The sequence below is a fragment of the Hippoglossus hippoglossus genome, chromosome 9, assembly GCF_009819705.1.
Source record: "Hippoglossus hippoglossus isolate fHipHip1 chromosome 9, fHipHip1.pri, whole genome shotgun sequence".
Lineage (NCBI taxonomy): Eukaryota > Metazoa > Chordata > Actinopteri > Pleuronectiformes > Pleuronectidae > Hippoglossus > Hippoglossus hippoglossus.
The window spans coordinates 10,470,722-10,483,937 of NC_047159.1; the positions used below are offsets into that span (position 1 = coordinate 10,470,722).

A 13,216-nucleotide genomic window follows, 5' to 3' on the forward strand; every position below is an offset into this window, starting at 1 on the left:
TCATTTAATTTTCCTCCATAAAATCGGAAAATCTTCCATTAAAGTGTCTTCATGTCTAATTCCTTCTTTCAGTTATACTGTTTTCTCTCTTTCTCCCTCTTCTCTTTAGCATTCTGTTCAACTGGACTCTTACTGATGATCAGTGAAGCATAATATAAACATGGTCTTTGTGTCTTAGACCAGAGGACCACCTGATGTGAAACAATGTGGAAAGGCATTCTTCATGTTTAAACCAGTGTACTAAGTTTGGCAGTATCTAGGTAGACACATTTAATCAGAAGGGGACTAGAAATAAACAATGGGGTTGAATTAGGAGTGAACACAACTAAAATAAATAACCCTGGAGTGAAATACTACCTCTTAATATAGGTTAAAGATATTATCGGCATTTCTTAACAAAAGGAGTGTACGCTGAGTATTCAAACACTGTAGGGACAGTGTTTGAATTACGATAAAGCATTATGTTATTTACCTAGTGATTGTGTTGTGTGTGTAAAATGTACAAGATTTAACATCGAAACCAGATTTCCACCGTGCCTTTTTCCACCACCAGATGGCCCTCTTGTTCTGTGGCTGTTCCCATTCAAATGTCCCAATCTTTCCGAGTAGCACCTCCCACTCAAGCTTTTCACAGATCTTATAAGACTGAGTCAGTGCAAATTCAGTGACATGAGAGCAATAAGGAGTTACTACTGCTCTTTTTTCAATGGCACTAACATAACTATGATCATCTCAGAAGATCTGTGATAAAGAATAAAATGGAAGACAAAGAAAGATAGTGACATTATGACATGGTAACAATGAGGATTTCTTCTGTTTCTACTTGGTCTTGGGGCTGAAGCTGACAGCGGGCCAGTCATAGGTGTCTGGCAGGAAGGAGTCGTAGTTGATGTCCCAGACAGTAGCTCGTACAAAGCTGTTCTTGTCCTCGGGCTCAGGGTAGCGGAATGCCATGCCTTTAGCATAGACAAACTCCACCACCTGTAGCAAGAAAGAGAGCGTTTAGAGTGACCGAGGGAAACAGAAAAGCAACTACAACAAAGTCCGACTGGGAAGCAGAGTCGTGTTATCAAAATGTTGTCTTGAGAAGTTGTTAAAAGCATGTTAATGTTTGGGCTTGCTGAGTTTGTCAGGGTCATGGATTCAGATAATCAGATGAAGAGGGTAACGTAAGCCAGGGACAGTTAAGGTCTGATCATTTTCCAGAGACGTACCTTGACAGCCATCTGGACAGAAACCTCTCTGATGTTGGAAAGAGGTGGATACAGTCGACCTTCTTGCAGCTCTTCATCCGTCAGCTGCTCTGCAAGAGTCTGGAAGGAGTATGAAATCAATTTTAGTCACAAGATACATTTCTTTGGTGGTTTTAACATCACAGACATGACCACTACCGCTATGATATATCTACAGCCTGCTGTTTGAGAGATATGAAACAAGAATAAGGATAATAAGATTTATGAAAAATAAAAATTGTTAGCTCAAGTGACAGAAATGACCAAATCACTGCTACTAATATTAACACCATGCAAATGAAAGTGTCATTAATATACATGTTTAGCACTCGCAAAAAACAGACTGTTGTAATTTTTATCATTTCAGCAAAAGGGGGAAGAACACAGATGGAAAAAGTGCAAAGCAGGATTCTCATCCGTTAGCTGTTAGGCCAGAGTCTAGAAAGAGAGAGAGGAGGAGACAGCAAAGGGTTAAAACAGGATTTAGAGGAGTTTACGAAGCAAATGCATACAAGACAGAGACGACAAGAATGCAGAATGGGGAGAGGGCAAGTTCAAAGATGGGATGGACAGATACGTCACACTACTTCAGACCTTGGCAGCCTCTAGGAACACGGTGTCACTGATGTGTCTCACTCCACTCAGGATCACAGCCAAGGCCACACCTGCAACGTACACACAGCATGTACTTTAACAACACTGCAGTGAATATTGTCCATCAGTATAATCAACTGTGAAAACTTAAACACTTGGCTTTGGTCATTCTTCACACTATAGACCACTGCAAGTCGTCATATCACTTCAACTGTCTTTTCACCTGGGAAGATGTAAGCATTGTTCCCTTGTCCAGGAGTGAAGACACGGCCATCGCTCAGAGTCACTGGACCAAATGGGCTCCCACTGGCAAAAAGACATCTGCCCTGTGGGACAGAAAACAAAGAGGAAGAGTGATGACAGGGGACGAAGAAAAGAACAAAAAGACAAACAGTGGTTTGACAGGAACGATTCATTCTTGGTTTACGCGTTATACAAACAGAAAGAAAGAACTGTGTACATCAGTGAGAGTGTAGGCATCCTCTGCTGTGCACTCTGCTCTAGTGGTTGGGTTACTCAGGGCAAAGATGATTGGTCGTTCGTTCAGGGCGGCCATGGACTTGATGACATCGTGGGTGAAGAGACGTCCAGCTCCTGAGACACCTGAATGTGGGCGAGGGAAACAATAATTGCTGTAGACTTATCATCTACTAATAAAAGCACCAACATATAGACAGTATACTTGCAATAGGGGATAACAATCCCAAAATTACAACAAGTAAGTCTTAACAGCTTGATTCTGCATAAATAAAAATAATAAACATCTAATTATTCAGTTAACCAGATTTGATTGCATGTACTAAGTAAAAACATACATTTTACGATTCTTGATTAACAGCTCTTAAATTTAAATCCTTATAATGCAGACTGCACTAAGAAGCTTTAAAGTTACATGAATGCAGAAAAGACAAAGTTCCTTACCAATGATAGCTGTGGGTTTAATGGTGTTGACGGCATCTAGGAAGCTCTGTATGTCTCCTGGACTGTCGTGGAGAAACGCCTCCTGATTGGAGTCTGTTTCCGGTCTGTCCTAGAGACACATACAGTACAGCAATGGTGACAATAAATCAATACCACTGTAGGCCAATTACACGTTGTACAAACAGTGAGGAGCCAGACAGGAAGCCATACAGACATCTGTGTTCTGCTCAATGTCTATGCCACAAACACTAACCTTTACTAGTAAGCCATGTTTGTCATACATCCAGATCTTGTTTCTGGCTTCAGCTTGGGACACTCCTGACTCCATCATGGACATGACAATCAGATTGGCAATACCAAGGGCGGCCTGTAGAGAAAATAACCTCATTAAGTGTTTAGACAGTGAATCCAACCCTTATATTTCAATTAGAGAATGACTTAAGAAATCCTCATTTTCCATTAAATGTTCTGTTGAATGCTGAGCACAGTTTTGATCCTTCAAAATTCTTAATGTTGGACAACTATTTCTCATTTGTTTCTCCAGCTCTGGTCAGTAGTGGGCAGTATCACTCTTACAAATGGACCTATTTTTCTGACACATGGGATTTTGTTTTCTAAATTGCAGATCAAAATAAACGGGAAAAAAGTTAAGAAACAAAGCAGAACCAAGACAAACAAGATTGACAATTAAATGTTATCTTACCTCTCCAGCTCCCAAGAAGAGCACCCGGTGTTCAGTGATGGGTTTGCCAACAGCTCTCTGAGCTGCTAACAGACCAGCGAGAGCTACAGCAGCAGTGCCTGGAAATATGCAAATACAGAACAGTAAACAGTTAAAATGAAATGAAATTGTAGGGATTGGCTGACACATGCAAGATCTATAGTATGAGCCCACAAGCACCACCATGAGGACTGCACTCAACGTAATTCAAATGTTGATTTTACCTGAATGGAAAACTATAAATAATGCAAATCAAATATTTCATTCGGTTTCCCTAAAATATGTGCTCAGAGAAAAAATCTAAAACACATAACATTACAAAGTACAACTTGTAAATCTGTGTGAGTGGTTATGTGTGAACCTTGGATGTCGTCATTGAAGGTGCAGTATTTCTCTCTGTACTTCCTGAGGAAGCGGAAGGCATTGTGGTTCCCAAAGTCCTCAAATTGGATCAGCGTGTCCTGTCCGTATTTTTCCACCACAGCTTCCATGAACTCATCGATCAAATCATCGTAGGCTTGAGTCTGGTCTCTCTTCTGGTACAGGCCCATGTACAGTGGATCTCTCAGGAGAGTCTGATGGGAACAAATAAGAGAAGGATGAGCAGGTTTTCGTACTCTCACTAAAAACGTACACACACACACTTATCAGTAAACACAGCCTTCCTACCTCATTGTTTGTGCCAACATCTATCGTCACAGGCAGACACTTCTCAGGTCTAATGCCAGCACAGGCGGTGTATAGGCAAAGTTTTCCAACAGGGATACCCATTCCATAAACGCCAAGGTCCCCTAATCCTAAAATACGCTCCCCATCAGTAACTACTACTGCCTGCAGTGTAGGGACACAGAGAGAGAGAGAGAGAGGAAGTGCGTTAGTCAGCTAATTCTGCAAATGCACAGCTGTGTGGTTAAATACTACACTGGACGTTAACCAGGGTAATGTAGAAAATAAGGACAGGTATAGGATTTCTATCTAGTCATTATCATATCTCTACAATGTGTATAAGTGACCATCTCAAAATCCACAGTGAATGAGGTTTTTTAGTTACTCACTGAGACATTAGTCTCTGGCCAGTTGTCCAGGATGGAGCGGATGTGTCCTTTGTCCAGAATAGAGATGAACAAACCTCTAAATAAAAAAAAAGGTAAAATATAGATCTATTTCAGCTTTATAATAAAATGTCAACTGCTCCAATCAAAGCTTTTGCTTAATTCAGCAGAACCCATTTTGCTTTTATCTGGAGTAGATTTTTGAATTGTTTACTGCATCCTTACTTGGGTCTTCGAAAGATGTGTCCATATTGTGTGCAGGCCAGGCCCACGGTGGGAGTGTAAACTATTGGCATCAGATCCTCTATGTCTTCCATCAACACTCTATAGAAGAGCCTCTCATTTCTCTCCTGGATGCCCATCAAGTAGATGTACCTGTATGGAAACAAATGATAATTTAGGAATTTTAACATTAATATATTATTAACAATTACTTCAAAGAAAAGTATTTTGTGGCTACAGTCTAACTTTCCAACAAAATATGGCCTTACTTCTCGAGGGGATCAGTCATTTTCTTGAGGTTTTTCTGAAAACGCATGGCCTGAATGTCCTGGGTCTCAACTTTCGGCGGCAACAGACCATGTATCCCTAACATCTGACGCTCCTGTAGAGAGAAGGCCATGCCCTGGGGAGGAACACATAGAAACAGAGAGAGGTGTGAGTGGGAGAGACCAGAGAATGTATTCATTTACCTCTCATTCTCAGAGAATAATCTGAAGTCAAGTTGGCAACTTCATTTAGTTTGAGTGTACTGTGGTTGTGCATAAACACCAAGTGGAAAGAGGCTGTTATGTCATCGCACTGTTATTGTAGCCTGTTATTTCTAAACAGGTCTCATTTTCATTCCACATAATTGTCAATATTGAATTAAGGCGTTGACATGTAAACCTCACTGTCTGTGGGAAAAGACCATTTAAAAACACAATCTCTGTTTGACGATGGCAAAAGAGCGGTTTCTTGGTTTTTATATTGATATAATTCCAAATTCTAAATGTAATTGTGTAATGTAATGCAAATTCTTGATTTAAATCAGGCCTGATTCTCTCATTGTTCTTTTATTTGCTGCCTTTTTTAATCTTGTTTACTTCTATCTTATTTGCTTTATTTTACTGCATTTTCCTCTTGAATTGTTTTCCTTTATTTTTATTCATATAGTGTTATTTTTCCTTTCTCATGACTATAAAGCTCTTTGGTGCAACTCCTCATAAGTAAATATGCAGACTTTAAGGTTTTATACTTAAAATATCCCTCATCACAACGACAGTTTAATCACTGAACCAATTTTTAACTGGGCCAGAACATACTCAATCACATACTGTGTTTTGTCACAAGAGGGCGTCTGAGCCCTGAGACAGATCTGACCTATTGACACTTGTCATGAGAAACTGACAGCTGTGTGAAAGGAAGGAGACCAGGAGGAAACAAACTGCAGCAGGGTAAAGGAGGAAAAGGAGTTGAGTGAGGGGAGTAGCCTCTAAGAAGCCAATGAAGAACACTGTAGGCAGAAACACCCATTTGTAAAATAGAGGATGGGGGCGTTGAGCGAGGGCAGTAAAGGGTTTTCATGTTCCTGAGCGTGCATGTGGGTTAACCAGTCCAGCCCTGACTGATGTACGGGCGGAACACATGGAAGCCATTACTTCTGGGGCTGGGGAAGGGGCTGATTACTTTGTGTGAGATATGAAAGCTGGGGGCTCCCAAAGCAAAATGCTGAGTCATGCTGATGCAGCCTTTGCTTTCACCCATCTCTGGTACTCAATTCCTCTTAATACGTGCAACATGCTGCAAACCTCTGACATCCAGTTTCTGTTCCCCCCTTTTTAGCCTTAAACGACAGTTAGAAACTTGGTTTGCTCAGATTTCTGTTTAGCGTTTATCTTCAGTGCTCAACTGGTCTGACAAATTGGCCTCATGTATAAACTAAGCAATGTATTTCATGAAAGGTTGTTATGTGTAATATTTGAGAATATTTGTCTTAAATAAATCTCTTTATGCAATTATCTGCTTTGTGCTTCCATCTGTCAGAAGTTAATTAAAACACTTTTTACTTTCTAAAAGACAAAACACTTGAATCGTGTTTTAAAACTGCTTAATTTCTGGACAAGAAATGTTTGGTTTGAGTTATCGTACTTAAATATTTATAATGTGTTAATTAAATCATCCAAAGAAGTCTCGTCGGAGTTTGGACCAAAATAGTCACATATCATGTGTGATATTTATTTACTTAAAATAGAAGAAAAGTAGAACTTAGTGAGGTCTAGTGGTGAAGTTGCATGTTGAAAGAGATGAAAGAGAACCTGTCGTAAAAACTGTTTTTAGTTTGTCCAGTCTGGACTACTGCAAAAAACATGGCAGCCTCCGTAGAGTGGACCTGCTCTCAAGTTCTAGGCTCTAGGGTAAAGAAAAAAACGGTTCTTCCAATTAAGGTGAAACACACTAGTCAAAACATCACTAGGATTATTTTATATTCAATTAGTGCGAATAGATCCCTTTCACCTAAATCTTACACACTGAACCTTTAACTGTGAAATGAAAATGAGTTTTATTACATTAATAAAGTAATGACAGCTGGTGGAAGCAGCGAGGGATGTCAGGGTTCATGTCATCTGTTATCGTGATACCACGTTGTGGACATTTGTGTCACAGATTTGGTCCCAGTTTCTGAATTCTTACATGTCTACAATGTAAATAATGTATTTCTGAAACACTGTGACCTTTGATGATTAAGTGAGCGGGTGAGCATGTGAGTCACTATGATGCAAACAAAACAAAATTAGCACAACAGGAAATGCAACGTGAAAGTAGATGCTGTGTGTACAGTGTTTCTAGGACCAAGGTCCAGCTGGCATGTGACCAGTTTACATGGAGCATGGCATGTCTATAATTAGCACAAAATGTCAGGACACTAAATTTAGCAAAACCTGCACAGTGTGAGATCCTGTCACTTCTAGCAGCCACAGGCTCGTCTTACAAATGTAATTTGTTACTTAAAGTCATGAGATATGAACTGATATGAAAGTCCTTCTATCTAAAGAACACATAGCATGAATCAAAAATGCCAAATTAAGCTACCAAACAATGAGACAATGAGACTCATCTGTAAAGGGTGTTAAATATTAAGAGCAAAATGAAATATAACATGTTTAAAGACAAAGCACTTTTTTTGTGGCAGAAATAAAAAGCACCAAGCGATTATTTCCCAGACCTTTCTGACCACACCCAACTGGGATGCTAGATTTGCTCAGAAACCCAAAAGACAATTCAGCTTTTCAGTTAAGTTAACAAATTCAGTTGTTCCATGAAAATTTGTAAAATGTGGTCACCCCAGCAGTAAGAGGCAATCATTTTGTAAGGCAAAGAGTTCAGAACAAAAATCTTGTTAGGTTCTTCTTCTCAGTAATTATGGCACAAGTCAAGAAACTATCTAGAAACAGGAACGTAGATTTTTAGTTTGAATTCTGCTTCCAGCAAGTACAGCTGAACAGATTAAAATGACATAATTAATTTGTTCAGTCTCATAAAGGCCAGAGCATCAGGAATCAATTCAAACCAAGTGTGAGAGGCGAGGCTGAGTCAGACAGCAGAGGAACACAAACAGCACCAACCAGCTGATACAACAAATCTGTGGCTCTGACAGCAAGTTTTTCTGGTTAGTCTGTGTCTAGTTCACACTGCTCAGTGTAACTCCTTGTACATGCAATGGGTGCAACTGTTTTTAATTTGGTGATCATTACATGTGAATGCTATTACACCTCATCATTGGCATGGATCTATGCTGCAAGTCGTGTTCAAGCCACCATCTGTTTAAACAGCCACATCTGTATAGATGCTGACACACAAACACATTTCATGAATCCACTCACTTTGTTGGTGCGAGGGTTGAGCATGAGGGGCTTGCCCTTCTCTTTGGTGTGTGCCCATCTGCAAACGGAGACACAGGGCCTCAGGGACCAGGCTGTCCTCAACCTGGACAACATGGTGAATGTCCACTGGTCTGGAAGGTGCACTGGTAGAAAGCTGCTGAGAGAGGAAAAAAGAAACTGAGTTAAAAACTTAACTGCAAATGCCAGACGAGGTTTCTGAACGTTACCAGGTTTGTGACAGTTTTTACACTTGAGTGGTTGTACAATAAGTGCGAGGACAACTTACAGAGCTCCTAACTGTAAAACAAACTTGTTATCACCTTCTATTAAAGTTGGCTTGGCCTGAGATCAAAGATAAACCCACCCATGTCAATCTGAAGTTTTATTGTCTGAATGTGAAAGTCCTAGGTGCCAATGGGTTGTTAAAGTCATTGCTTCCTACAATCAAGACCTTGAACCCCTAACATGACCTTTACACACGACACCTTGGCAGAATATGAAACTTCAGCAATGAAGACTGCCTGACACAGGCATATTCAGAGAAACCCACGAGTTTACTGTAGTGTGCACAGACAGTCGCAAAATCACGGATTACACACGCTGACGACAGTGGCCAGTCATTAATCTGGATGTGGACAGAAGTGATTTAGTCCGTGATCTGAGAAACAAAGCCTTGAAAGATTGTCATAATCCTTTTCAAAGAGCTCAGCATGAAGACAGAGAACAAGCAGAATCAGGCTGACATCAGCCTGCACATAGGGAAGACGAGCTGATAACATGTATCGCAGCAATCTCAAAAATCATATGTGAAACCTTTATAAAAAATAGATATGTTATCTGATGGCAGAATTACTCGACCATGATGGCAGATAAAGAAGCAAATTTCTGCACACTCACTTTATTCAAGGGCCCCTATCCTACTTTCAGCTGGTATCCAGGAATATTATCCTCATTGTAAGAGCCATGTCATGCATGTGACCTGCTATTGTGTTGTGTTGTGTTGTGTTGCATTGGGGGCACAAAGAGACCACTTACAGCTCCTCTCATACACCTTTGTGTGTTATAGACAGCAGCCTTGTTCTCCCTGATGATAGTTCCTGGAGTAAAGGGTCATCCCCGACTATGACTCTAGAAAGTGCTGCCCTCCCAATAAAATTGGAGAACCAATTCGAGCCTGACCCATCTGGAATTTGGGGTTTGGATGTCGATTTTCGAAAGAGACATATTGGTCGATATACATATCTTAAAATAAAAATTGGCACACCCTTTGCACGCAAAAAAGAAATGTAATTGATGTTATATAGTTTAACCAGAAACTGTATCATAAAAAACTACAGCAACTACTTTACTATTCTGTAAAATGAGAATATTCATAACGACACATATAAGCAAAGAGGCTCATAGCGGCTGATTTTAACTGCCAACCAATGAATCAGTCGGGCTATAAAACCAATGTACTGTACAATACGGAAATACTGAAAGAACAAAATTAAATTGCCACTTGTGATATAGATATATCACGTAGTTTAAATGTTAATGTCGTGTTACAGAGCAGACCAGAGGTGTAGTCAAACATTATCTCAACCCTACAGTCATACGTGCTAAACTTCACTCTATATAAACAGTTTTCACATTTTGTCCTATTCATTTTATTACTCTGCTCAAATTCTTTTCAGCCTTGCTCAACATCAAGACCCAAGCCAGAGGAAATTCAACTGGACCTGTAAGCAATTATTACGAGGGGACCAGCCGTTTCTATATTTGTTCCTTTAGTGACTGAGGTTAGCGGATCTCGAAAAAAGAAGCACTGCATTTGAAATGCAGGATTCATGAAGGAAACAACAATCAACTGCTGAGAAAAAAGGCTTTGAATTATTTCATGGCCTGGATCAACATGAGGCTGAGCTCAGGTGGCAAAACAAACAAACCTAGAGCCAGTTAATGTGACAAGATCAGTAAATAAAAAAGCTACTCACATGGCACATCAAATAGTCCTACAGATATTAACATGCTTCAATAGTAATAGTGTCTGGCTTATAAAAACCAAAGCCCATGTGTAAAATACAAAGCAGGCATTAACAGGTTGTTCCAGTTAGAGGAGTACAGAAGCTGACATTGATTCACAATTCACATCCTCTAGTGTTGTGGATGTGTTTTTCTTTACATTGAAGTGTTTAATCAAATTTGTGTATTAATAATCAATGCTGTTATTCTGATGTATTCTGTAAAAAACTTCATATGCTGATAAAACAAGGACAGCAAAACATTTGGTTCCATCACTTGTATCTTGATGTTTTCAATGTGCATCACTAATAAACCAACAGAGAGTTTATCCCTCTGTCACTGCGTCCATCTTCTGTTCAGAGGCGGAAGTTGAACTCATCACTGCTGAGTGTGAACAGATGACGAATAGGTTCACACAGAAAAAACCTCATGGGCATGTGTTCAAGTCCCTGCAGTGGCAAGCTAACGAGTTAGCCTAGCAATCTCCTGCACCATCACCAGCCACAAGCGACAAGCGGCTAACAACCTGCGACAAGCTAACACCAGGGTGGCGCAGACGTAATAAACCCGGCTGTGTGCCTATTAGACCCGGTAACAAGTGAACGACATGAACACCCACTGGTTATTTAACTCTTTACTAAAGTGACACACGATCCCAACCCGGAGGAAAACCCCCTTTAAGCCCCATGACTGACATGTTGTCATTCATTCTGAAACAGGAAACTTTCTGGACGGTTCATTTTAAAAGGAGAATAGCGGCTCCACTCACCTGCTCTTGGATATGAACACACTGCGGCTGCTTCCGGTGGAAAGGTCAGACTTTACTGAGCATGTTTACACCCGGTGTGGTTCGCTGTGTTCTCCGCGGAGGTCTGAGCGTCTGTCAGCGGCCGCGGATGCAGCGGAGCGCTGGTGAGGAGGAGAGAAGGAGGCTCGACCAATCACAGGTCGGGATTTCCTTCACACTTACCGTACACACTGCAACATGCGCAGGATGTTTACGGTGCGGGAAGCTGGTCTACCGTAATTATTGTAAAAGACAATTTTCTTTTTGTCAATTGATTTTTACTAATATTTTTTTTAGTTTTCTTGCTGCTCGAGGTATCTTTTTGTTGAAAGTGAGGTTTTTGTTTGTTCTATTCCATTTATATATTTTGTATAGTTGTATGTTCTCTTGCATTTATAGGTTTTGCATGTTTACTTGTTATTACTTTACTAATGTCTATTTTTGACAATCCTCTTTGTTGCTATAACACAGCTAATTTTCCTGTTGTGGGACTAATGAAGGACTTTCTTATCTCATCTTATCTCATCTCATCTTATCTTATCTTATCTTATCTTATCTTATCTTATCTTATCTTATCTTATCTTATCTTATCTTATCAATATAATTGAAGTAAATCGGTGTGTTGGTCTGTGAAATGTACCCTGTCCCTAGAAAAGGGAACATTTGACAATTATAAATTACCATTAAAAACATGAGATCAAATAATAGTTTAACTATTGGTTTATTAATTGTCCAGCAAAAGCAGAAACTGCAAAAAGAGAAACTATCAATCAATACTGAGCATTTAAAAACCTCACAGCTTTTCTTAAATGAGAAGCTGGAGCCTCTGTGCAAAAGAAATCAGAGCCCATAAAAATATGACAGTTTCACAAAGTGACGTAGTAAAAACAACAGAGTTCGAGCGATATGAATATCTGTGAAAAGCCATGCAGACAGCAGAGGAGGATATGTTACATTCAGCAAGCTGGAAGCATTGAGGTGTACTGAGGCACATTTTCTACATTGCTTCACACATTTAAAAGAATTAACTCAGGCTCAGTAACCACATGTGTTACAGTGTGTTATGAGTCAGTGGTGTTATTGCTGGCTTAGGTTACCTGCAGAGGAAACTGTATGATGCAAAATGTGATCATTAGACCTGTATAGGTTAAAAAACTGATTTATTTTGATTAGTTTAACTACAGAACAGATTTGATTTTTTTTAATAAATAATTAAAAGCTTCTGGACTTGAAAATGGACAGTTTTGCACTTCACCCTTTTGTCAGTTTGTCCAGCAATCTTTTGCCCCTGGTTAAAACCTTAAAATGAACATTGACAGTGGTGGAATATCAGTACTCACTGAGGAAAACCTTTATTTCTAAATGTGCTAGTGACTCTAAATGTGCTTCATGTCTTATGTGAATATAAAAGAACACACCTGGCTTTGCTGTATCAGAAGTTGCACCGTTACCATTTCTCCCATATGGCTCAATCCTTAGGCAGTCATACTATGTTGTGCAAGTGATGATCTGCTAATATCCTGTGTTTGTTGGCCACAATGCGTATAAAAGCTGCGGATATTATGGAAGTACGCATTTCGCAAGGTTATATGTGCAGTACCTGTTAACAGCTGCAAACTGCTTGGAAAGAGAACATAAAATCCTGCAAACAAAAGCATAGTGTTCTGAGTGTGGCTTGCATGGATTCTATAGACTAATTTAATTTAGCTGATATCTAAGAGGTCATGAGAGACTTGAACTAGAAATTCTCGTCAGATTTGGGTCTCAGATGCTGGACTGAAGCTTGAATGTTTTCTTATTTTGGGGCGGTGTATCTGTCCTGGAAGTTTATTTTAACATGTCAGTGACCTCTGACATTTCCAGTAGCTGTACCCTTGTGTATTTACAGCCCACGGACTGTTGTCTATGGGCTGCATGTGTACAGCCACAGCAGAGCATAAGGGAAACTGTTTCCTCTACAGAATAAGGGGCACATGAATTCAAGTGTACTTCTTCTCTAGAGTAACCAAAATTTCTATGTTTCCATTTGCCAACCACTACCT

General features: G+C 39.9%; 1 protein-coding gene across 2 annotated transcripts; it reads right to left on the bottom strand.

Annotated features, from left to right (window-relative positions):
- Positions 1 to 170: 170 nt before the first annotated feature.
- On the bottom strand, positions 171 to 11,281 carry me2 (malic enzyme 2, NAD(+)-dependent, mitochondrial). 2 transcript variants are annotated; one of them, XM_034596753.1, is made up of 15 exons: positions 11,157 to 11,281; positions 8,384 to 8,537; positions 5,012 to 5,145; positions 4,746 to 4,895; positions 4,524 to 4,599; positions 4,138 to 4,299; positions 3,830 to 4,043; positions 3,451 to 3,548; positions 3,001 to 3,114; positions 2,748 to 2,856; positions 2,287 to 2,429; positions 2,050 to 2,152; positions 1,827 to 1,897; positions 1,215 to 1,313; positions 171 to 981 (listed from the first exon to the last, which is right to left on the bottom strand). In XM_034596753.1, the coding sequence occupies exons 2-15, from the start codon at positions 8,495 to 8,497 to the stop codon at positions 820 to 822; spliced, it is 1,749 nt and encodes a 582-aa protein (XP_034452644.1). In that variant the 5' UTR covers positions 8,498 to 8,537; positions 11,157 to 11,281; the 3' UTR covers positions 171 to 819. The 2 variants fall into 2 exon arrangements, with proteins under 2 accessions (XP_034452644.1, XP_034452645.1); XM_034596754.1 differs by having other exon boundaries at positions 8,384 to 8,539; positions 11,164 to 11,275.
- Between the last annotated feature and the right edge of the window lie 1,935 nt (positions 11,282 to 13,216).

Coding starts and splice junctions, on each gene's coding strand:
- me2 (XM_034596753.1), bottom strand. CDS start 8,497: ATGTTGTCCAGGTTGAGGACAGCCTGGTCCCTGAGGCCCTGTGTCTCC. Junction 2,857..3,000: donor AACATGGCTTACTAGTAAAG/GTTAGTGTTTGT, acceptor ATGTGTCTCTAG/GACAGACCGGAAACAGACTC. Junction 982..1,214: donor CTGTCCAGATGGCTGTCAAG/GTACGTCTCTGG, acceptor TTCTTGCTACAG/GTGGTGGAGTTTGTCTATGC.